Genomic DNA, 26188 nt, shown 5'->3' on the forward strand with positions numbered 1-26188 from the left:
GCACATGTTGCAAAATAAGATTTATTTCAGCTAGGAATTTAGGGCGTTTCGCACCCCGATATTCTAGAAACGGTTTTAACTTGGTATTTGTTGATTTTGAAGTTGACTTCTTTTTATCATAAACCGATTATTCGCGAATTTTTCTGTTAAAAATCATGACAATCGACATTTATATCAGTCGATGGTGTATTTTTCGATTGACGCCAATTCCGCTATGTACTTACATCCGACCTACAGCACGTGGGTTTACAGTTGCCATATGGACATGTAGTCACAACGCCCGGCCCCCTAGATTGTCCTATGCCGCGGCACTCGGCCCCATAGCCTGTACTAGCCGCAGCGCTCGGCCTAAAAATTGTTTAGCATCACCTAACCCTAAAATAATACGAACGTAAACAGTTGCCATAGATCCGATGTTGCAGTAAGTCCGAAAGTTAGTAGGTCAGGAGTTCAGTAGAGGGAATGCTGCGTTTAGACGATGTAACATTACCTTTCAGGCACAATTTTTCAATTTCGATCATTGAGCAAACCTTTCCTGGGACTGGGAGTGTTATGAGTTGCCTCAAAAAAGTTGGGCTCTTCGTTTATTTTAATGATTCCTGTTAAAAATGCTTTTAATATTTCAGAAATATGTTCTGCGTATGAACCAGATTATTTAAATTACGCCAATATGTACGCAGACTGGAGCTCTCTCACAATTCAGCTTCAGTCCCTTGGATCTGCTACGCAATCGGTTCTTTCGAAACTTCCCCAAGATGATGGAAAACAGGTTTTTTATCTAAAAGTTATCAGAACCAAAGGCGTACTCAGGAATTTTTACGGGTCAGTGAATTTTGTCAATATTTAGCCAAGTTCCAAGTGGAATTTTTGTTAAACCTCTTTTTATTAAAGTCAGAAATAATAAAGTAATTTGGGAACATATTGCATTATTGCCCTTCGCGAAGCCATGTTTTCCGTTTTCAATATTTTTTTTTGTGTTGGCCGGGGGACGGTTTTCTATTCAAAAAGCTGCTTTATCTAGGATATTGCAGCTACTTTCAAATATGTTTTGCTTAAGTTGTTACTGCTGTTGTTAAAACTGTTATATCTAGGTTGTTGCTGCTTCTGTTAAAACTGTTATATCTAGGTTGTTGCTGCTGTTTTTAAAACTGTTATATCTAGGTTGTTACTGCTGTTGTTAAAACTGTTATATCTAGGTTGTTGCTGCTGTTGTTAAAACTGTTGCCTCCCATCTGGGAATAACGGTTCCCTCTGATGCAAAACCCTCCACACTAAATACTGAACAGGTTCCTTGTAATATTTTGAAGCTTTTTTCTATAGTTCATAGTTAGATATATGAACTGCTTTTTGTATTTTTTATCTTTTACTAACTGGGTGTCCTAACAAACTATTGCATTTCCATCCAGACAGAATCTTTCTGTAAAAATGATTATACTACAGTGAAAACCAGAAAACTCTGGAATAGACTCATGTTATGACTTTAAATAGTTCAATGAACCTGAGGACAGCAATTGTGCAGTGTAAACAGACCCATTTTCCTTCAAAAGTATCTTAATAACTTATACCTATTTGCTTTGTAACAACATCAATTGCATGTCATGTCGTCTTCCTATCCTACAGTTTTCTGGTTATCACTGTAGTGAAATCTTTAAACAATCAACGTTATATTCCATAATTTAAGGATTTGTTTGTCAGTTTTGTACTCAATACATTACAATTTTCTAAAGGTTAAGAATTGTTGTCCCAGATTCAAATATTTAGTTCAAATCACTCTAGAAATGACTAGCTGCAGCGCCCGACGTTGCCCGTAGAGTGAAAAAAATCTAATTTTTTAGCCGATGTTACCCCCAGGGTATCCTTGGTTACCTTAAAAAAAATCAAGCCAATTAGGTTCAGCCGTTTGATATTTAGATTGCAGATTAAAGGGAATGTTCGCGAAAAATGAAAGGGGGTATAGGCTTAATGCGAAAAATAATCGCTATTGATCCCTGCTAATCTTACTTCTATCTGTTGCGTCTATAAAGAGAAAATTGTTAAAACCGACTATACCGAAGAACGTAACGTCAATACAAATGCAGAAAGTTGCAACATATTACTCGGATCGTAAAAAAATCAATTTAATTCCAAACAAATCATTCAGTTATTACAACCGATAATCATCGATGATTTTTCGACGCATTCGTATTTAGTTGATATTTCATAATCTTTTCTATGTTTTATGATCTGATAGTTACTTTTATTCCTGTTTCGAGAATTGATAATGAATACGACATTTTCATATTTTCCAGGAATGTTCGAAAATCTAGGGACAGAGGAATATCTTTATAAAAACGAAATCAAAAATATTACAAAATATGAACTATATACAAATGTGGCGAAAGATAATCGATGACTATAGGTTGTAATATCTGAATGATTTGTTTGAAATTAAATTGATTTTTTACGGTCAAAGTCGTATATTGCAATTTTCTCAATTTGTATGAACGCGAAGTTATAAGGTATGAGACGTCTTTAACAAAAGCGCTTTTTTATCGCATTAAGCCTAAACCCCCTTTCATTTTTCGCGAACACTCCCTTTAAGTTAATTTGAAATATATTTTAACATGTGAAAACAAGAAATAATTTTCATTTTTTTTATTTTAGGAAGTGAACTGGTGCATGGAGGTCATCTGTCATGGCCTCTGCCTGCCTCTAACTGAACATGAGGTCATCCGCGACAGTGTTAATATCTACTGTGAATGGCTCTCTGCTCTACTCCCCAACCCTAAAGTCTGTGTTCCGAAGTAGGTTTTCAATTAGGAACTAGATTTAATGATAAGCAAGATGTAGTCCAACTATTTATGCTTTGTTGAGCCACTTCCTTTTAAATTGAACCGGCAAGAAACCAGAAAGAGAATCACCAATTTTAGTAAAGTAATGATAATGAAACGTTTTAGCCCCATTACTGTGTTTTTAATAATAATTGAATTCAAAAATCTAATTTAAACTCTTGATGTAGTTGTCATCTGTTAAAGACGCATCTTTCAAACTTCTTTTTACTTATATTGCAATCTATTAGACTGGTTCATATAATCCTAACTTCTAAATCCTTACACTGATATGTTGTAGACCGGTTCAAGAGGACCCAAACTACTTAATCCTTATTTTGCAATGTTTTGGACCGGTTCAAGAAGACCCAAACTTCTTAAGCCTTTTATTGCATTGTGTTAGACAGGTTCAAGCCTTAATTCTCAATCCTTCAATTGCAATGTTTTAGACTGCTTCAAGAGTCCCCAAACGTTTTAATCCTTGTATTGTATGTTTCAGACCAGTTCAAGAAGACCCAAACTTTTATGCTCAGAAGATAATCACACAGTTAAACCATCTGTTTATTCCTAGGAAAGGAGAAGGTAATGAATCCGGCTAAAGTTTATAACTAATATCAATGCACAACCTGTCAGGAGTATATATTTTCCAAACCCCCCTCCCCCCTCTGATATATTTTTCTTTAATCCCCTTCCTTCTGGAGGAAAAAGTTTAATAAAAGTTATTTTTTTAATATTTAAGGGATCAAAATGCTTTCCTTTTTTTAATGTTTTTTTATCTCTCAAAAGTTTAACAATTTGTATGAAAAAAACCTGACTTTAAAGTACTTACAATAATTTTCCTGGGGGGTAAAATAATGAAAATATATACCCCTGGAAACTGTTAAAACTAACATAGTATAATCTAGAAGAGCACTTACTCAACACAATAGCTGACAAAAATGCAAAGGGTCGAAATACAGGTGAAGAGTAGGATGCACTTGATTCTATCCTTCAAAATTCTCTCTCTTTAATTTCGAATTTAGAAGCGCTCTCTCTCATTCTTAAATTTTAATTTTGATTTGTAAGACAAAGATTACGGTTCGGGCTCAGAAATATTGATAAAAAAATCAGCAAAACTGCCGAATACCACATGACCCTTGGTTGACGCAAATTAGATGCTCGAGAATACCAGACTCATTTTAATAAGTACCATCGAAGGCGAAACTATGCGTGAGGGGGGGAACAGAAGCTCAACCCCTCTTCGTCCTCTGTGCCCGCGATTTTTAAAAATTCGGGAAAATACGGCCCAGGTCTAAGCTGTCGTTGGTTCTTATTTACGGCTCAAGCTTTCGGATTCAAGCTGCATCTTATTTGATATTCTATTTGGCGGATTTTCATGGTAGACATTGACGCATTCCGAGTTTTTATGAGATCAATACTCAACATTGGGCCTTATTCTCAACTAAAACCAACCAAGGTCGGTTTTATTTTCACTGGGCCTAACTCCTTTTGTCGAGCCGAAGATCTTGCAGCTGTCAATCACGTGACACAAGCTGTCGTCAGAGTTGGGCTGAAGATTGGGTCTTAATGTCGGGTTTCAGGAATTACGGCTCGAGCCGCAGTTTTTAAGTCGCGGGCTCTGGTTAGCATTTCCTCTTCAAGAACTTTGTTAGTTAAAAAAAAATTATAATGGGTTTTTGTACCACACAAATTCTTTTCAACGTGTGGAAGCCCCAACACTTCAAAACTGTATTAAGTAAAAGTTTTCGTTTATTGAACCAAGTAAAATTTTGACCCGAAGAGATGTTATCAGGGGGGGGGGACGATAGTTTGACCCGAAGAGATGTTATCAGGGGGACGATAGTTTGGATTGGTTGTTGCATAATGTACATCTCATCTTACAGGGTAAACATTTAAAAAGCAAATGTTTTCAATGCACAATTTTACGTAAAATTCTTTAGATTGTAGTGGGACCTTAAATATGAGTTTAAACACCTTAAAAGCAGTGCTTAAGATCCATTTCATTTTGATGCGGACCCGGATCCGGATCCTGGATCCGCACTGGAAAAAAAATGGATCCGGATCCAGGTCATTAATTTAAGGTGTACTGAATTAAAAAAAAAAAAAATTTCAAATTTTTTGTTTTATTTTTTTTCGCTTATTTTTATCCAAAAACTTGATGAACCATTCAGAAATGAGTTTTTATAATCGCTCTTTTTTCAAAAGTTCAGATTTGGGTTTTTGGAGTAAAAAAGTTTTTTTTTGTTGCAGTTGATATTTTACCCCTTGGATCCGGATCTGTGGATCCGCATATTTTTGCGGATCCGGATTCGGATCCAGGAAGCCAAAATCTTACGGATCCGGATCTTAAGAGCACTGCTTAAAAGTTAAACAAAAACGAACAAAGTCATTGCCCATCCCTAGTTGGTACCAATTGAGTTTAAAAATGTACCGAGTCCTAAAATTTGTATGAGCACTCTTAATAAAACCCTTCAACCTAAAAGAGTGAGAGGGAGTCTTTAAATTCGAAATAGTAAACCAGCTTTCGCTTTATTCTAAATGGTGACGGTTTGAAAACTATTATTAAATCAAGGGTTTAAGTTGCAGCCAAGGGCGAACACAGGGGGGGGCAAGGGGGCAGTGCCCCCTAGACTTGTAAAGGACGGGTAACGCTACCTCCCCCCCCCCCCTAAACTCGGGGCTATAACACTTTCAAGGAGTGAACAGCATAAAAAAATTAGTTTGCAGTTTTTGTTTGAGGGAGAGATAAAGTAGTACTTGCAAGATAAATGAACTGTGTACCTTCAAAGTATCCAAGAAGCCAAATGTTTTGAATTTACAAATTTTGCAAAAAAACGTATATTTGAATCCCCCCTAGATTTATTTCTATGTACGCCCTTGGTTTCAGCTTTGTTTGTATATATTTTGCTGCTCTTTTTAAATAATTAATGCAATTTTTTTTTTGATATAACAATTTTTAAATGTTGCCTTTCTGAACAAAGCTAATATTTTTTTTAGAATTTTTTATTCCTTGATTTTTTATTATTGTTAAATTGAACATGTCATTGCGTCAGCTTGAACAAATCTTGCATTTTAAAATTTTTTAAAAGTAGATTGATTGATTGATTACTAACATAAACCCCGTTTTCCAGCTACGTCGTTCCTTTATCAGGATTTAGGTAAATTACGTAGCTAGACTCGCAGGACTAGATCAAATATTCAAAAGTTTTTAACTTGGACCCACGAAACATGACAGTAGTAAGACGACTTGAACGTCGTCTATGCTTTTGACATTATTTGCTGCATTTATTTCTCAACTTAATTTTGGAACTAAAATACCCCTGGTCCTGTGCAGGATTAACTTTAATTACGGGATTTAAAGTTCCCATTTTGGATATCGAGATCAATCTTTCAAGATTAACAATACTCAACACCAAAAGTTCCGATCTCAGGTTGCTGAGAAAAACGGATCTAAAAAAATTTAAGTTTTAGGAAAGTTCTTTTTCACAAAAAGATTAAAAAACATATTTTCTGGTCCTGTGGTTCAATTATGTAGATTGTAGATTCTTCAAAAAGAGTTGGAAATCGATTTTGATATTTTTCTCTTAAATATTCAACCCAAAAATTGGTAGTTTTTGTCTTAATTTCCTCTTTATTTTTTGCTAGAAAAACTAAGTTGTCGTTTTTGTTTAATTTCGATTTCCAAACACAAATCAAAAAATTAGTAAATTGTTGCATGAACAATGAAAACTTATCAAAGTGCTGACCTGGATTTTTTCTTTCTTTATTTTCTCGCTTTAATTCTCCTTTTCATTCCTATTATTTATATTTAAATACTGGTTTATATTCCAAACATTTACCTTAAATACTGGTTCATATTCCAAACATTTACCTTAAATACTGGTTCATATTCCAAACATTTACCTTTAACACTGGTTAATATTCCAAACATTTACCTTTAACACTGGTTCATATTCCAAACATTTACCTTTAACACTGGTTCATATTCCAAACATTTACCTTTAACACTGGTTCATATTCCAAACATTTATCTTAAATACTGGTTCATATTCCAAACATTTATCTTAAATACTGGTTCATATTCCAAACATTTATCTTAACACTGGTTCATATTCATAAGTTTCCCTTTAATTCTAGTTGATAAACCAAAATTTTTCTTCAATTTTGATTTTATTCTTTCTTTTTTTTGTCAAAAATCTTCGTGGTTATTTTCTTTTCTTTCTTGTCAAATTAATCTTAACGTTGTATCGCATGAACGCTAAGATAAAGTTCTTACATTTTTTTCATTATTGTACATAATAGATTTAAGTTTGTAGTGAAATGCATGGATATTATAACTGGTATTAGATGTTAATAGTAACCTAAGCAAAAATTTGGTATTCTACCATGAATTTTTGTCAGAATATCATTTTTGTTTTTAAACTTTATTATGGACATAATTTACCTCTGCATAGCTGGGAATTTTAGAATGCATATGATGCACACACTTTTTAAGGTGACCTTAAAAGTTTGATTTGATTTAATTTGGTTAAAAAATCTGCTTGATATTCGATATTAAACAGGGAAAATTTTCTAATTTTTCCAATAAAATTTGGTTTATCCCGGATCCCCATAAAAACTAATTCAAATAAATTTCGTAATTTTAACTGACCCTCCATTTCTGTAGTGGTATGTCTGATTCACATTGGCACCCTTAGAACGGTTATTACAGAAATAATTAAGTTGTCGTTTATTTCTATCTTGAAAATTCAAAAATTATAACAATTTCCATTATTGTCTCTGCTGCATAAATATGCTAGTCACTTTGACAACGAAACCACCAAAAAAAATTATGTTTCATATAAGTAAACAAAGATTTGCGCGTCCTTAAAGGGTACTACTGTGCATCGGACATGCCACTGAAAGGTCACTTAAAAATAAATCTTGATAACTTCAGTAAAAGTTTATCGAAATTTTCATACTGACAGATAATAAAATGTTTGATAATATTTCAGCCCAGGATACGATTCATAGACAAGCTGTAGTCTGTCATAGAGTACTCAGAAGAGTTCAAGAGCTAGCTCATCAATCCCAGGTATTATATGCCATTAACTAATTATTAGCTTTAAAAAAGTTCCCACCAGCTTAAGTCGCCCTTAATTGTGAGCAAACCCTATTCATCTCCAAATTCTTATTGTATTCTAATAAAATTGTAAAGATAATGGAGCGGGGTACTTGGGATGCTCTTCTCTCCTTCCTTCTAGCAATCAACGATGCACTTCTTTCTCCCCCTGCTGTCAAAGGTAACGCGGAATTGTTTGGAAGGGGATGGAGGGGGGGGGGGGCAAAATCGTTCTCTTGGAAATTATCTCTAAACGCCTAGACCCGCCTAACCAGGGTAGGTTGATTGGCTGCCAATTCATTAGTGAATAAGTATTACTGAAAAATGGATGAAGACACAAAAAAAAATAATTTACCTATCTGAGTAATCTATTAAACAATTAAAAAATGTATATCTATGTTTTTGTTTTTAAAACTGTTCATTTTAATTTATGATTTCTTTGCAAGAGTGACTTGTGCATTTCTAGCTTCAAAAACAGCGAAGAAATTTCCCGAATTAAACACTTTGAGCAGAAAAATTACAATATCCTTTTATGATTTCGAAAGTACCGTTGTGAATTGAGCTTGACACCTTTTTTTAATGAAAGGTCACTTATAATTACGAATACAGTCCTTTTAATGAAATTATATTTTACAGATGATATTGGCGATCAGCTGTGTGAACGTGTGCTGGGCGTATTATTTGAGATTTGGTTAATCGCCTGCGTTAAATCATTCCCTGGTCCCACCCTCTGGAAAACACTAAGGGAGATGTGCATGAACTGGAGACACAGAGCAGGTAGAAGATCTATCATCTTTATAATATACTAAAGCTCTTCGCTCATATATATATATATGTCAGCTATAGCTGGCCAAACGGCTGGACCGAATGGGCTGAATATTTTTGAGGAAACCCAGGGGTGACAAAAGCTTAAAAAGTTCCAATTTTTTTCTTGAAAAATAATATTTTCTTCAAAATTCGATGAAAAAAAATTTTACGGGCAACACCGGGTACTTCAGCTAGTATAATATATATGGGTCATTCTTTATCAATTCAGCTACCTCCTGAAGGCTGAAATTTTGGATTTAATCTTCTTATAATATGTTACTGTGTGCAAAATATAAATAAATCCATGACATTGACTACCATGATTTCCAAATACTGGCTGAGTTCAAATATAAAGAATGACCCATATATAAAGTTGTAATCTCTATTTGTCTGTTTGTTTGTATGTCTGATCATAACTGATGAATCCCTGGACCGATTTGCCTCAAATTATAATTGTTAAACATGGTAGATCCGCGGGAATGTTATTAGCTTGGGTTAAAATCTTCTTGACTTTTTTATTTTCGTTGATTTCCAGGCAACGCTTGGTTCTCAAGCTAATTCCCTACCCAGAAATGAAAAAAAGTTAATCGCTTTTTTTGGGAGAGTCAAATGAAAAGAATTTTCATTTTCCAATGAACAAAAAGTGAATTTTTTAGTTTTATTTTAAAATGTTGGGTTATTTTATTCGCTTTTATTCTCATTTTATCTTTTTTTTTCAAAGAAAACAAGTTAATCTGGGCTAAATGTTCGATAGATTGATTGATTGATTTTATTCTAGGACTTGTGACGCAATGGAACCGTGTCAATCTAACCTTAACGTCTCGCTTGATCGCGTTCCTATATGGTCCAAGGTTCCCGGTTCTAAATATTCCTAAGGTAAGTTTTTTTACGATTTATAAAAATCTTTTTTTGATCCAGGGGGGTGTCCCAATAAATACGGGAATTAAAAGACGAATGCGAAATAGTCTTTGTTCAGAATTAGCGTTGTACTACCGGCATAAAAGCTAACGGAAAAACAAACAAAATTTCCTTCAGGAAAAAAAATAATTGATTCAGATCCATTTTTTCAAGAAACGAATGCAGTATCATGATGCATTTAAATATAGTTATGGACTGAAAATATAATGTTTTGCTTGTGAATATATTTAGATAAAGATATATGGAAGCGATTTTATTTTCAAAAAGCGACCCCAAGTGTAAACAATCGAATTAACTACTTGCCAAAAAGGTGGATTTTGAGAACAAATGTCGCTTTCATAAACGTATGATTTATACCATAGTTTCATTTATAACAGGAAGATATGGATTTGGTTCCGACTGAGATGACCCATGAATGTGTAGCACAGTCCTGGTATAGATTCCTTAACTGGTAAAATACATAAATTATATTTTTTGTTAAAAAAATATTTTTAAATATGATTCGGAAAAGTTTGCTCAAAAAAGATTTTCCAAGTCAAATCATAGTTTTATTTAATAATCTTCTTAAATAATTTAATAATAATTTAATTTAATGATCTTCAAGTCACGTAAACCCTGTGGAGTTTTATAGAGGTTCAAGTTGAGGTCAATGACAACATGGTCTTTGTATATTTAGTGCCATAAAGTGTCGAATCCCCACTTTACCAAATAAAATAATGATTTTATTTAATAATTTTCTTATAGTCTGGGAAACCCTGTGGAACTATCAAAACCGGTTTCTGTCAGCGACACTCAGCAGTTCAAAGAGTACGCGCTGAAATCCTTCGGTGTGATAGATCCAACCTACCACCCCTGTCTGGTCTCTCTTCCCACAATCTTCCTCAGGGCCATGAAGGGGGTCTCCGCTATAGTAGATGCATATCTAGGTAGATGGGTTGGTAGGGTATATGGTTGAGCTGGGGTTGCAAATAATTAAAAGAAATAGTTCAACTAGATACTGATAGTTCAACTACTTCTTAATATATATTAATTCTGACCTCTAGCTTTGTGAGATGGTGAAAGCAATTTTTACATTTATAAGATTAATTTTGTAAAAAAGAACCATTTCAATTTCCGATTATAAATTAGTATTTTAAGAATTTATAAACAAATGGTTCTGTGAACTAAGATATTTAAAATTTTTTAGTAATCTTCTATGCATGAGTGGTTATGGGAACTAATTAATTATAATTGTGAGGATTATATTTAAGATGAATATATACATGATTGAACTCCGAATAGGATTAAAATTAAAAACCCGAGCTGGTGTATTCTCTAGGTGTGTACAATAGCCTGCACCTGGATCAGGATATCCCTGAACCTGAACCTGTCTCCGCTCTGCTTAACAATCCTCTCATTCCTACTCCCCCTGCATCCCGAAAAAATATTATTCTTGGTACTTAATGCTGATAATTTGATTATTCTTGTAGCTTTATTGACGTTCATTGCTTTGAATCCTGAAATAAACTTTGGTTTCACCAAGAACTGTCCGAGGAATAGATCGCTGTGCACGTCAAATACATGTCTGTTGTTGAATACTACCTGAAAGGGACTGCCGAAATAATTTCAAGAAACCCTCCATCTAATACGATACAAGTCTAATTCACAACGGTACCCTTTTCAAAACATATCTGAGCAACAATGAAGCAGATATCGTCGTTTTTCACCCTTACAAGAGATACGTGCTGACAATTTTTTCCCTCGTCTGATGCATTAGTCCGGAAGTTCCTATTTACAGAGGACTGCAATATGTTTGTTACAGGAAATCAATCATTTTTGGTGAGACGAGGGTTTAAAGGGTATTGTTGTTAATCTCATCTGGAGTAGTACTTGAAAATAGTCGACAGCCTCTGTGAAGGTCCTTTTTTTATACTCTTGACGTATTTCATAGCACACATTTTAACTCTTTTTGTATTTGACATTTTTTTAGATTATAAATAAGCAACCGGAGCCCCTAACTTGTTGTATATTGTATTTAGCTATTTAGCAGTTGTAATATTATTATATAAGTATGAATTAATTGCACATAGGATTGGCGGCACAAGCGCATTCTCATATGTCAAGTATTCCATCGCGCGCGCAGAATAGATCGCTCAAGGACTCGATCATAAAGACGCCGATAATGCGTGAGCGAAGTGACGTGGGAAAGTCTCAGAGTGTGATTGGTCGACCTACGGCCAAAGACTCTGTGGTGGAAAAGACGGCCTTGGGCCGGGCAATCTCTGTGGATGGAAACGCGCTTCCGAATCTTGAAGGTTTGGAGAATAGAAACCTGACAGCTTTTATCCCTCTCATCCTCATTTTGCATTATTTGCGTAGAATTGTTTTAATAATGTAAAGTTAAGTTTTTTGTTATTTTTTTTATCAGAATTTATTTGCATGAAATTTTAGTTTTTAGTTTAATTATTGGCATGGGTTATTAAATTTGTTTTTTTTGCATGCTTTAAACTAGTAATTAAAAATTAATGAATTAGTATTAGTATTTATTGTATCATTATCATATCTATTTTAATAATGAAATTACGTAGATTAGTTAATTAGTTAATTATTATTTTTTACTGTGGGTGGTTCCACGTTGGTTCCCTTAAGATCAACACTTATTTGAATTGGTTTTTAAGAGGCTAAACTTTTGGTTGAGATAGCGCTTAGTCACACTGACTGAATTAGATTAACCCCATTGTCAAGGTTTAAAAAAAAACTTAAACAGAAAACAATTTTGAAATAATGGGGGACTTGGGGGCAGAGTGGCGTATGTATGAGAAATAGTAAATAAAAGTTTATTCAATTCTGGAAAAATAATTTCGCACAACTTTGAGAAACAAATAATTGATATTAAACCTCTAATATATTGTAGGATTACCACGGGCTGGTCAGATTATGTCTATGAGTAGATCTAGCTCAGCTACATCAGCTGCAGTATCAACTACATCATCTACAAGGTAGATAAAGGGTCAGATTATGTCAATGAGTAGATCTAGATCAGCTACATCAGCTGCAGTATCAACTACATCATCTACAAGGTAGATAAACGGTCAGATTATGTCAATTAGTAGATCTAGCTCAGCTACATCAGCTGCACCATCAACTACATCATCTACAAGGTAGATAAAGGGACTGAATACGTAATTTCAAGTGATACTACTTGTCCAATTCACAATGGTGCCACTTGTCAAAATTACAATCTTTTCAAGCTACTTTATTTGATCAGAAAAAGGGTGAAAGGGTGCCGGTGTGAATCCGGCATGCCCAACGACAGAAGAAAAATCTCGAATTTTTTTTACAAACCTTTCTGATAACCTTTCTTGTTCTAGTATGAACGTGTCTACACAAAGCATCGTGAATTCAACGGCAGTATTGGCCGCTGTAACAGGTATTTAATTATAACCCTTTTGTTTAAGAATTTAGAAAACATTTTTAGTAACAATATATTTATTTGATCAATTTGGTTGATTATTTTGATGTTTGTTTTTTTATTAGTTTTAGTAATTATTCAAAGATTTTTGAACAACTGGTTATGGATAAATATTATTTTAGTTTTGCTACGATTGATTGATTTATTGGATGATAGATTTATCGATTTTTTAGTTTACTAATTTGACTGACTGACTGATTGATTGATTGATTGGTTAATCGATTGGTTAATCGAATGGTTGAGTGATTAATTGGTTAATTGATTGGTTGATTGATTTGATTGACTGGTTAATCGATTTGTTGACTGATTAGATTGACAGGTTTGATTGACAAACTGATTCATTGTTTGATTGATTAATTGACAAAATTCAATCTGTGATTGATTGATTGATTGCAAAACCTTTTAAGGTACACTATCTGATCAGCATAATTTAACTCCCTCACCTCTCCGACCCTCCTGCAACTCTATTCTTCATCTATTTGGTCTATGGCTCTTTGAGGTCAGTGCATAGGATCCTCTTTTTAAATACTTTTTTATGTCTAAAAGTACATAATGAGCTATTTTTTGCGTTTTTATTCTTAAAACAACGCAAAAGCAGCAGGAGTTTGCCCAAATTGTTATGTTTTGAAAAATAGTTCTTAAATTTAATTCCCGTACAATTACAGAAAATGATTTTACTTCAGTTGATCTTAATGTGTTATATAAAAGAGACGAAAAGTTAAATTTTTAAGGCGGCTTTTATTGGAACTGATGCTGCTAAGACTGGAGGATCTAAAAAGGAGCAGGTAAAATAAATCTTCACATCTTGTTAATGATGACTTTTGTGAGGAAGGAAATCACTGAATGAATAATTAGCATTCTTATGAAAGTGTTCTATCCTCGATTCACAATTTTAACCTTAAAGGATTTATCTGAAAAGAAATAAGGGAGATATTATTATTATTGGTTCATTTCTTCCTTGTTTATTCTACATAATTCCGTAAGTCATCTAAATTAATAATTATGTAAAATGGAAAATGATCAATTGTAAGAGAGAAAAACAATAATATTTCTGTCAGTTTTCTTAGACAAACGTGAGGGTACCGGTGTGAATCGGGCATTAGACTCTAATGACATGGACAGTCCCTTTAAAAAAATGAATTACTGTTTAGACTGGTAGTTCTCGGCCCTCTAGTTTATCAAAAGGAAACACAACAATGACTTCTGAACCTGTAGACCTACCACCAGGACTAACTCCAGACAAGTATGAACAAAATAAAACGGATTAAAAAAGTCAATATAAACTTGTTTTTATAATGCATAAGGATTCTTATTTGTTATTTTTGAAAAATGTAGAAAAAATCTGTTGTTTTATTTGTGAATTTATTCTAAAATATTAGAGTCATTTCATGTTGTAATTGGGGTGAGTAATTCTTCATATCCCAAAATGTTTCAAGAATTTATTTAGAGATTCATATTGCAAAACTAAAAAAAGAATTTTAATACAGATTTTAAGAAGATACATCGGAAAGTTCTTTTAATTATACCTTTTAAATCTACGAACTTCATCCCTCACTCCCTGCATTGCTCCAGCCGAAGAAATTCTGGAAAAATTTAATGATAAAATTTTTATGAAGGTTTGAGTCTGGACGAGCTGAAGCTCTGGGTGCGCTGTGTCGTGTGCTTTGCTCTAAGAGAACTGGAGAAGAGATCCTACCCGTCTACCTTGCTAGGTTCTACCTAGCAGTACAGAACGGTCTCACAGTAGGACATGATAAGGTTGGTGAAAACATTGATTGGTTAATTAATCGATAAACCCGTTTACATTGCTAGGTTCTACCTAGCAATACAGAACGGTCTCACAGTAGGGCATGATAAGGATGGTGTATAAGGAATTGTGGGGGGGGGGGATCCTACCCGTCTACCTTGCTAGGTTCTACTTAGCAGTACAGAACGGTCTCATAGTAGGACATGGAAAGGTTCATTAATTCATTGATTGATTAATTAATCGATAAGTAAGGTTGTATCTGAGAGTTTGGAAAGTGTTCTCTTGAACTCTAGTTATCTACGGAGAATAGATATGATTGATTGATTTTTCATTGATTGATTGATTGATTGATTGATTGATTCATTCATTCTTTCATTGATTAATTCATTGATTGATTGATGGATTGTTTGATTGATTGATTGATTGATCAGGTTGTATCGGAGAGTTTGGCACGTATTCTCCTGAACTCCAGTAATCTACTGAGGATAGCTCTGAATTGATTGATTGATTGATTGATTGATCAGGTTGTATCGGAGAGTTTGGCAAGTATTCTCCTGAACTCCAGTAATCTACTGAGGATAGATCTGGATTGATTGATTGATTGATTGATCAGGTTGTATCGGAGAGTTTGGCAAGTATTCTCCTGAACTCCAGTAATCTGCTGAGAATAGATCTGGATGGAGTAAACGTCCTCGCTCCAAGCATTGTCTCTGCTCTAGAGGCTGTTCTCCCAGAAAAGGAGGTAATTAATCTGATATTGCCATTGATCAATTGAGAGAAGTAGTTTCATTAGGTAGTATTTATGCCTAGTTAAACTACTTTTCCAGTGGAGTAGGTACTAAATTGAACCATAAAATGGGCTCAAGCTGAGTCAGCCGGCACTATGTAGACGTAGTTCAACAAAACAGACCTAATTAAACTAATTCTCTCTTGTTCATAAAATTTCAATTCTACAGTATTTTTGAAAGTGTGTAGTATGTTATCTTTTTGATCAGCTATTAACACTGTTTATAACATGCTTTGATTAAGGTAAAACTAACCGCCAGCTATGTTAACAAAGCTGACCTGCGTCGAGCAGCGATACATTTACTGCAATCCATGCTCACTCTACCTCTTCACTTCGCTAACATGCAGATCAAGGTATGAGTTTAAGGGCCTACGGATGTAATTTACAGTGAACCTTCAATTAGAGTTGCATTCCATAACGACACCTTTAAAGATATTCATGACTTTTCTTTAAAAAAATTGTATCTTTTTCAATTAGTGATTTACCACAAAAGTGAGTTGCGGATTTTTTGCTACACAGAATTATGAAGAAATTGAGAGGATTTAACACTTTTCGAACCTATAAGAGAAAGGCGTAAAGGGTACGGTTGTGAATCGAGCATGGTTCTCTCAAATGCAAAATGAAATTATTCCATAAGGCCTTTTTAAGTTAATAATTACAATTGAATTATAGAATAAATTAAGTATAACTTAGTCATTATTTACGATTTTAAATTGGGAAATCAAATATAATAAAATTCTTTAATTCTGACTTCTACGGAATGATGGTTGGTAAGTGTTTGTTAGCATTTAGAAAAATATAGGAATTTTATACTTATTTATCATGATTTAATAAATTTTTCCATTATTACAAATCAATCTTCTTTATAATAAAGCTTTTTGCTCTTATATAAATGTAATACATTTATATTATATAATGTATATTTATATGTTAGCTACAGCTGGCCAAACGGCTGGACCAAATTTGGCTGAAAGTTTATGAGGAATAAAAGAGGCTAAAAATATCAAATTTATTTTTTCAAAATTCAATTTTTTTTAACTGTCAAATTTTTATTTTTAAGTGATTTTAAAATTCCACGGGCAATGCCGAGCAGCTGGTTCGAAAATCTTTGTTTAAGGAGTTATTGCCAATTGGAGAGAGACCAGCGGTGAACAACTTTAACCAGCTCAAACCTAGGCTGGTCAACCTTCTAATTAACGCCCTTCAGGTAACAGAGAAATCAAACAATTTAAAAATTGCAAATGCTCGTTTTAATAGTATCACCCCTTCTCCCCCGACTGGGAAAAGTTGGGGGGAGGGGGGGGATGGAACGGGTAGGGGGTATCTTGAGTTATGGCACTCTCACCTGACGGTGGTCTGGGGGGTCCATATCGGGGTCCTTGACAGATTTCTTTCCTGTAGAAAAGCCAAACGATTCTTAGATTTTTTAATCTTCATCATTCTGCATGTTGATTATAATGCATTCAGAATTAATGAATACAAAGAATGAGTTTAACTAAGATCGGAAATTTTGTGTCGATATTGTTATTCCTAAAACACCTGATCTCGATATCCAATATAGGCAATTTTGAATTTAAGTATCAATACTTGATCACTATATTTTATTATCGTTGTCCCTGCAGGTTATGACAACCACGGTATATTGAAGAGGAATTAAATCAAATCGTAGATCTGCTTAAGATTAATATAAATGTCTGATCCCTCAATTAAAGATTATGACAACCACGGTATATTTAAGAGGAATTAAATTAATCTGTTTGATTGATCCTGATATTCACAATACAACATTTCGGACCTCTAGGCACGTATAGACTACTCAGACTACTGCTGGCTGAGATTGTACTATATTAGTAGCTAAACTAGCCATAACTGTGCAAGAGTTCAATTACCTCTCGCAAACTATTAATTTCGAGGTCATAATTAATGAATAGCGAGAAATAGGTACTAGGCACAAAGATTTAATCTTTTTCCTTATTGGGACAGTTGCACTAGAGAAGAAGTTATTATTATGGCTAGTATTACTTATCATAATTCGACAATTTGTTTAATCTGACCTCTACTTTGACCTCTACTCTAACCTCTACTTGTCTGTATTTAGGTCGAGGTTGAGGCCGTGAATACACAGATGTTGTTGGGATGTTTGCTCATGACAGTTCAGGATGCCGCGGCACTAGAGGAAGCAGAGCTCAGACAGAACGACGGGTCAGCTTTAGAATATTTTTTTTTATGAAACTATTGTGTACTTTATCATTCTTCTTCACTTCATCGTGAATTTCATAATGAACGTGCTATAAAGTAATCATCGTGCTATAAAGTTAAATTATCTGTACAAGTTTTGATTGGTTCCCGGATTTTCTCTAAAACAATTAAGGATATTTCCAAAAAAAAAATTTTCAATTGAAATGAAAATAAAATTGAAATTAACTTTATATCTAGAATTCTGCTTTTTTTTCAAAGCTTATTTGGTCTAGAAATAGACATTGAAATAAGACAAGTACACAAATTTTCATAAAATTACCTATAACACTATTATTTTGGCACGACGTGCTATAAAGTTTTTGGACTTAAATTTTCTCAATATCTTGAAGGTTCTCGCTTTTTAGATTATATTTTGTCCCTCGCTAAAGCTCGGGACAAAATTAAATCTAAAAAGGCAATTGAACCTTCTCGATAACGAGAAAATTTCGTACCATTTTTTACACAAAATATAACTTACAAGGTGGGCATTTAAGGAAAACTAATTCTTTTAAATTAAATGGTGCTCTCTTTCTTTTGCAAGTTAAAAGGCCGCTTGGTTTCTTCTTTGATTTTGTAAAGTCTTATCGGAATTGTACGTGGAAGTAGGGTATCCTTACAAGTCTTATTTGATTTGATATGAGTAAACCAAGTCTTCAAGTTTCCCATTTTGAAAATTATTTTCACATGGTTTTCAAATAAAGACATATCGACAAAACATTCTAATATAAGTTAAATTCTTCTTTTTATTCTTTCAGCTTTTTGTAGATCCCTAATTATATATTATATATATCTATATAATAAAGCTCTTTGCTCATTTATAAATATATGATAGCTATGGCTGGCTAAACGGCTGGACCAAATTGGCTAAAATTTTTTTTAGGAAACCCATGGGTACTCTTGGGGTATCAGAGGTTTTTTTTTTCTTTAATGCGAAATTTTGTATATAATTTTTTTTAAATTCCACGGGCAACGCCGGGCACTTCAGCTAGTTTTAATTAAATTATATTATTTATTATAGGTTTTCTGATAACTCCGCTAGAAACTCGGCTGGTGTTTTTCAAGCCGGTAGGGAAATATTTTTAATAGAAAAGACAGCTGACACCATGTTGTCTTTCTCTCAGCTTTTTTATTTATTATTTGATTTGTGTAAAGTTAATCACTTTCTCATTTTTTTAAATTTGTATTATGCTTAATTAGCTCAGCTAGCTTTATACAATGCTGCATGCATGATTGAAGTAAAAGTACCCATACAAAAGTTATAATTGGGAAATGACACTCATTGCTAAGATGGCATTGTCCGATGCACAATGGTACTCTTAAAGCTTTATCTGATCAAGTATAAATAAGATATGTTTTCAATTATGGATCCTCTACAGAAGTGACTTGCACATTTTCACTGCCGGAAAACATTTAGGAATTTTCCGGTTTTAACACTTACTTTTTTATATATTCCGTATTTATCAGATTATGGTGTCAAAGCTACCGTTGTGAATCAGACATTGCCATTTTTGCATGGAGGGTCACTTGAAATTACGCTTACAGTCCAGCTTTTATCAGTCCGATGAACATAAAACACTGCCATTGTTGACTTGTTGATCCTCAAGCAACTATTTTGTAAATAACCAAAAAACACATTAAATACCAGATTGTTTAAATGTCTTACTCCTATTCCACTGTTTTATGGGTCACTCTGTATGATTTTTAATGATTTTTTTTCTTCAATTTTCCCTTTTTTCTTGTCCCGTCCCATTTATTTATTTATTTATTTATTTAGTTTTGTTCATATTATTTTAGCAAGTGATTCAGTGAGCATGATGAGTGATTACACGAGTATTTCTGGAGACAGGCATAGTCTTCAGGAGCATATGCTAGATGCGTCATACGCAGATAATGTCACCGGTATTACGTAATTTTAGTATATCTATTTTTACCTACCATTTTTTTCTCAATTCCCATCCTCAAAGATTTTTTTTTTTAATAAAGTTTTTTCTGCAGTTGATTGCAAGATTCGGATACATTTTTGTAAAAAGCCCAATTTATTGATAATCTCAAAGCTCAACTATTATTATTATTTTATTACCTTTAAGGGGGGATAGGGCGGGTGAGAAATATTACAACAGAGCCATAGATATCGAATATCAAATAGATATTAGTACAAGTCTGACGTCACATGTGTCAATTCAGTTTTTGTGTCCTTCAAAATTATTAATAGTTGTGATAATTTTAGAATAAAGTGTTTATCTTACATTAAAATAAGTGCAATTTTATGTGTTCTTTATTTTCTGTTTTAACACTTTTTTATTTAATCCTAGAAAATATGTCAACTAATGTGAGGAAATTTTTCTTGTTATATTTGACACTTGTGACGTCATGTATAATTTGTACATTTCTCTGTTGCCATCTATTGTATACTTGATAATCTATTAGTGAATCTTATCTTAGAATTTCAAAACATGAATGAAGTTAACAATATTTTAATGAAGTTTTTTTTAGTTTACAATTTATTTCGACAACTTGTATGAATATAAAGATAAATTATTTTCTGTTCAGATTCTGCTCATGCACTGTTTGTCCGAGCCACCTATCTAGTCTGTCATAGGAATAAACATTTCATCAAATTAACTTTTTTTTTTTTTACTTTTTCTGGAAAAGAAAACAAAGAAATATCAAATAGAGGCTTATGTTGATGAAAAACACCTTTTCTAATAAAAATCAATTTGTTTTAAACCTTTTGCCTTTTTCCGAATGTGGCATTTTATATATCAGGGTTTTTATTTTCAAGAATTACACGGTACACCTCACCCAGAATAAAACCCATAAAATTATTTTTGTTTACATTACTCCTGGGAAAAAAAGAGTTAAAAAAGGGGGGTTAAAATGATTTTTTAATAAATTGTACACCGCTGAAAAAAGAGGTTTTTTTAAAAAAGAAATATTCCTCCTCCCCCCCCCCCCCCCCCCCCCTCCTGTATTGAGACTATTCCTGATGAATGAACTGGTAAGGTTAATCTCGAGCTGGAAAAGTGATTTAGCGACAAGTCTAGCAGCACTAGAACTACTCAGGGGTCTAGCCAGGATCAATATTCCAGAACAAGGTCTCATTTTATTTGAATCATTCAATATTTACAGAAGATTATGTTTTTGCAAAATTACATCGATGCTTATGTTTTTTTGCCAATCATGGATATCTCTTATATTTATTTAGTAATTTATTTACTATATCAACTTATGATTGTGGCTCTATCTGTGAGCACCTACTCTTTTTCTACAGTATAAGGCAAAAACAAAAAAAGTTCGGGGATTTAGTAATATTTTTTTCGCGCATTTTCCAAATTTTTCAAAAATCTAAATTTTTTGTACTTTTGAGCTTCTATAAACCTTCCTTGGAATCATGTGAGGTTCTACAGAAAATTTGGACCCGATCAGTTCAGCCGTTTTAACGGTTATTTGATTTAAACGGACAGACAGACAAGCAATATATATTAGGGGAGAGTGAATTTAAAAATTTCATCACAGAACTATGGCGATAGTCAATTCTTATGTAAAAAACAATTCTAAGAACAATTTTTAATGACACGTTTTGATTGGAGGTTGTCTTCGTTAGCTAACTGGCACTCCAAGTTTTGACCTCTATGTCTCTTTTTCTGAAATCTGTTATTTCGCATGTATTTTCTAAAAACAATTTCTTTTATGACACTTTTTGATTGGAGGTCAAATTGTTTTTTACATAAGAAATGACTATCGCCGTAATGATTTTAAGCAAATTGTTTTATTTTAGGAAATTCACTCCCCCTAATTTTTATATATATATATATATAATAATAATAATTATTATTATTATTACATTATTATACAATATATCTTCTTAAAATAAGTATAGAACATTTTCTATTGTTTATTAAGATTGGTTATTGCTGGACACTGTGTTTCATGCTGGACATTCTTCAGCAGCATATACAATATACATAGATGACAATGTGTAGTAGTACTTTTTAAGAAAACTTCAAAATTAATATTATTTTTTTATGAAATATAATTTATTTTAGCTCGGAAACTATCGGGTAAATATTATAACTGCACTAACTAAATCGCAAAGCATGTTTAAATCTGAAAAAAGTTGTTTACCTTTAAAATCCAAATAAAATGAGACTTTTTTGGAATTTAAAGAAAAAATGGGTTTCTATGGTTTTATTTTTATAGGTCCTTAGGATAATGATGCTGCTCGACGTATTTATTTCAAATCTGCATGTTGATATTGTTAGCACTTTCTAGCGCTTTAAACTTCACTGAAAACGGCACTTTCCGAATCACGGCAACTTTACACTCTAAACAGTGTACACAGTACATGTAGATGATGCTCTGTACCCTTCCAACTGTACACTTCGTACACAGTACATGTGCAATGTAGATGGTGCTCTGTACCCTACCAACTGTACACTCTGCACACAGTACATTTACAATGTAGATGGTGCACTGTACCCTACCAACTGTACACTCTGTACGCAGTACATGTACAATGTAGATGTTGCACTATACTCCTCCAACTGTACACTCTGTACACGGTACATGTACAATGTAGATGGTGCACTGTACCGGGTACCCTTCCAACTGTACACTCTGTAGACAGTACATGTACTATGTAGATGGGGCACTTACCCTACAACTGAACACTCTGAGCCTGTTCACAGTACATATCCAATGTAGATGGTGCACTGTACTGTACCAACTGTACACTCTGTACACAGTACATGTACAATGTAGATGTTGCACTGTATTCTACCTACCAACTGTACACTCTGTACACAGTACATATCCAATGTAGATGGTGCACTGTACTCTACCTACCAACTGTACACTCTGTACACAGTAGAATGAATAGCGTATATTGTACAATGTAGATTGTAGACGAAGCATAAAACAAAAATAGACTGTTAATAATGCATATTTTCACGCTTGAGATTGGAATAAACCACTTTTAAGTTTTAATCCTTTGCATAGAACTTAAAGGATATAAGATAGAGAGGCCTTTATTAATGAATTTTATTTATAAGCATTGACTTTTACTCATTTTTATATTTTAGGCTTGATTTAATCCAGTGGCTTTATGACTATCTTTATGACTCAAATCTTTAATATTTTAGGATTTTTAGTATAACAAAGTGCAGAGGCGCAACTAGGACTTTTGCTAGGAGGGGGCAAAATATTATTTTTTAATGGTCGGGAGTGGGGGTAAAGGGGGGGTTTCCCCCCCTTTTCGATAATTTTTTAAAAAACAAAAGTGCTTTTTTAAGGGTTTGAAGTCGAAAAAAGGAAATTTTAAGTTGTTGCATGCAGATTTGGTTGTGTTCAATTCAAATCGAATTTTTGTTCTTGTGTTTTTANATGCAGATTTGGCTGTGTTCAATTCAAATCGATTTTTGTTCTTGTGTTTTTACAAAATTTATACTTCCAACAGCTGTAAAATGAATGATATGAGTCAATTCATAATCATTAAATATGTGTGCGAATCGCAAAAGAGTATTTTTTAAGTACCTGGTTTAATTACAGATTAAATTGCAAGAAATAATCATAAAAATACATAGGTAAATAATATATTCAATCATCTACATTGTAAAAGGACAGATAATGTTACCTTTCCTCTTGAAGTTATTGAATTAATGATTGATCTAACCAACATTCATAATCTAAATTCATTTTTGATTTTATAGAACTTCTGTCAAAGAAGATTATAAATCTTGTTAGTTATCAAATATGATAATCAGTTAGAAATTTGCCAGGTTCAAAATTTTCTCTAGATTTGGAACTGATTTTTTGCCACAAACTCAAATATTATAATCCCTAAATCTTTGCACTGAGTGGTGTAAACATTTGATATTTTCAACTTGGAATATTTTACCAAAAGAATTTAAAGTTTGATATCTACGAGTACTCTATAAGCTCAACACAAATAAAATACAGTTCAGAACTTTTTTTACATTAAATGTTTACAATAGCTTTTAGCCTTGAGAATTGAGAAAGATAAAAATATATTTTTTAAAACTAACTATAGTATAATAAAATTTCTACAATAACACTATTGGTTTTCTTGTTCCTGTGATACTGATTTCCGCCATTCTTTCTTTCTTTTCATTCTGCAGGGGGGGGCGCCCCCCCTTCTCAAGTGCTAGGGGAGGGCGCGTGCCCAGCCGCCCCCCCCCTAGTTGGGCCTCTGTAACTTTCAGCTTTCACTTTGTTTTATATTCTTCATAATAGTCATTCATTTTACATTAACAACAAAAATCTGTTAAAAAACTGAATTTATTTGAAGTAAAATAAAAAATAGTTCTACTCTAAGTGGAAAAGGATGTTACTTTTTTAAATCTTTAGAAATGCTACTCTGTAAAACTTTGAAAAAATATTGTCTTTGTTTATATTCTAATTTCCAGAGGCGCAACTAGCACTTTTGCTGGGGGGGCAAAATATTATTTTGTAATGGTTTGGGGTGTGGGGGGGGGGGCTTGCCCCCCTTTTAAAAAAATGTTCAAGATAAAAGTGCTTTTTTAAGGATTTGACGTTGAAAAAAAGGAATTTATCAGTTGTTGCATGCAGATTTGGTGTTTAATTCAAATCTTTTTTTTCCTGGGGTTTTTTAAAAATTTATACTTTCAACAACTGTAAAATTAACGATATGAGTCATTCAATTCTGTGCATGTGTGCGCCAAAGAAAATTTGTTAAGTACCTTGTTTAATTGCAGATATAACTACAAGAAATAATCATTTGTGGCGGAAGACGATTCAACCTGAAGCCGGATATTCGAACGCGGCAAGCTGCACTCAGATTTCCTGCCACGTCACCCTGGTTTTTGAAACATGATATTCTAAAGTAAATTTGATATAGTTTTTAGTCCAGTTAATAAAGTAGTTATTTAAACTATTAGTTGTTCAACCCGAGCGTAGCTAAATTTGGTGACCCCGAGTTTTTTGCTCCTATAGACTGTTCGTTTCAACACTATAGACTGTTTTTTTTAAGCTACTCGCTCAAGTGAATATGAACAAGGACGGTGATAATGTCCCGGTCCGAGCCGAACCAAGCTCTTTAGACCTATTAAACACAGTATCAGTTAAAGTTACGGCCTTCTGGTCGGAGTCTGCGGAAGCCTGGTTCATCCAGGTCGAGGCCCAGTTTGCGCTCAAGGGAGTGACGTCCAGCTCTACGAAGTTTTACAACTGTGTCTCCGCCTTCAACCAAGATACTGCTAACCAGGTTCTCGACCTTATTAAGTCTCCTCCCGCAGCTGATCCCTATTGAGCTCTGAAGGACCGCCTGCTGAAGTTGTTCGCCCTCGACGACTACCAGAGGTACGAGGCGATTTCTAATCTTCCTTTATCTGGAGATATGAAGCCCTCTAAACTAATGTCAAACATGCTGGCCTTACTTCCTGCTGGTCATGAGCCGTGTTTTTTTCTTAAAGGAGCCTTCCTCAAGAGATTACCCACAGATATTTGCGCCCATCTGATCAGAGACGATTTCTCCAACCCGATCTCTTTCGCTCTTAAGGCAGATGAAATATACAAGAGTAGGGTTTCATCTTCTCAGGTTTACTCAGTCTCCAGCACTCCGGAGGAGGAACTCTCTGTCAATGCCGTTAGACCTTCAGTTCCTAACCGTTCTCGACGCTCTGCTACTCCTCACACCAGCAGCCGTCAGACCAGTCGTTCTCAGTCTCCCACCTTGTGCTATTATCATCGAGCATGGGGGTCAAGAGCGAAGAAATGCAGAGCTCCGTGTTCCTGGTCGGAAAACTAGTTGACCGGCAGGAGGACCTTCAACCTTCGAGTTTCTTCGCCTCCCTTTTGGCCTCAGGAATGCTAGGAACACGTTCCAGAGAATGATGGATTCCATCCTCGGCGATCTACCCTATTGTTTCGTCTATGTCGATGACATTCTAATCTTCAGCAGCAGCCTAGAGCAACATGTAGATCATCTTTGTGAGGTCCTTTTACTATGTCGACAGCATGGACTGACTATTGGTTTGCCGAAATGTGTATTTGCGGTTCCTGAGATTGAGTTCCTGGGTCATCTAGTCTCTGCTACGGGCTGCTCTCCTCTGGTCAAGCATACAACAGCAGTTTCTGAGTTCCCTGTTCCAGCTGACAAACCGTCTCTGCAAAGGTTTCTCGGCATGCTTAACTTCTACAGGAAATTTCTCCGGGGGGCTGCTGGAGTACTAGCTCCCTTGACCGACGCTCTGAAGGGGACTAGTAGGGCGCTCACATGGACTCCAGACCTCGATGTTGCCTTCCCCCGTGCCAAAGATCTTCTCGTCAGAGTCCCTGAGCTGATTCATCCTCG

At 34.2% G+C, this 26188-nt stretch overlaps 2 protein-coding genes across 4 annotated transcripts; both read left to right on the forward strand.

The window, feature by feature from the left end:
* Positions 1-600: 600 nt before the first annotated feature.
* On the forward strand, positions 601-21076 carry LOC111700114 (ral GTPase-activating protein subunit beta). Of its 3 annotated transcripts, XM_023470932.1 has the most exons (27): positions 601-769; positions 1197-1286; positions 2644-2783; positions 3307-3389; positions 3713-3766; positions 7802-7881; positions 8005-8089; positions 8545-8685; positions 9494-9591; positions 10011-10084; positions 10378-10559; positions 10952-11068; positions 11703-11927; positions 12527-12611; positions 12984-13042; positions 13492-13583; positions 13816-13869; positions 14236-14327; positions 14701-14842; positions 15445-15573; positions 15861-15971; positions 16736-16825; positions 17717-17820; positions 18875-18921; positions 19651-19755; positions 20407-20455; positions 20860-21076. In XM_023470932.1, the coding sequence occupies exons 1-27, from the start codon at positions 671-673 to the stop codon at positions 21059-21061; spliced, it is 2829 nt and encodes a 942-aa protein (XP_023326700.1). In that variant the 5' UTR covers positions 601-670; the 3' UTR covers positions 21062-21076. The 3 variants fall into 3 exon arrangements, with proteins under 3 accessions (XP_023326700.1, XP_023326701.1, XP_023326702.1); XM_023470933.1 differs by lacking the exon at positions 3713-3766; XM_023470934.1 differs by lacking the exons at positions 10952-11068; positions 11703-11927 and having other exon boundaries at positions 602-769.
* Positions 21077-24883: 3807 nt separating this feature from the next.
* LOC111700108 (uncharacterized) lies at positions 24884-25642 on the forward strand. Its single transcript, XM_023470927.1, has 2 exons — positions 24884-25099; positions 25154-25642. The coding sequence occupies exons 1-2, from the start codon at positions 24884-24886 to the stop codon at positions 25640-25642; spliced, it is 705 nt and encodes a 234-aa protein (XP_023326695.1).
* Positions 25643-26188: the final 546 nt, after the last annotated feature.

This window comes from Eurytemora carolleeae, unplaced genomic scaffold (genome assembly GCF_000591075.1).
Source record: "Eurytemora carolleeae unplaced genomic scaffold, Eaff_2.0 scaffold282, whole genome shotgun sequence".
NCBI classification, from domain to species: Eukaryota; Metazoa; Arthropoda; class Copepoda; order Calanoida; family Temoridae; genus Eurytemora; species Eurytemora carolleeae.

What these genes read in the sequence shown, in the direction of transcription:
- LOC111700114 (XM_023470932.1), top strand. Translation starts at nt 671, where the DNA reads ATGTACGCAGACTGGAGCTCTCTCACAATTCAGCTTCAGTCCCTTGGA. An exon ending in CCTAAAGTCTGTGTTCCGAA is followed by an intron (nt 2,784 to 3,306) that starts GTAGGTTTTCAA and finishes TGTATGTTTCAG; the next exon opens with ACCAGTTCAAGAAGACCCAA. An exon ending in TCACAGTAGGACATGATAAG is followed by an intron (nt 14,843 to 15,444) that starts GTTGGTGAAAAC and finishes TTGATTGATCAG; the next exon opens with GTTGTATCGGAGAGTTTGGC.
- LOC111700108 (XM_023470927.1), top strand. Translation starts at nt 24,884, where the DNA reads ATGAACAAGGACGGTGATAATGTCCCGGTCCGAGCCGAACCAAGCTCT. An exon ending in ACCAAGATACTGCTAACCAG is followed by an intron (nt 25,100 to 25,153) that starts GTTCTCGACCTT and finishes TGAGCTCTGAAG; the next exon opens with GACCGCCTGCTGAAGTTGTT.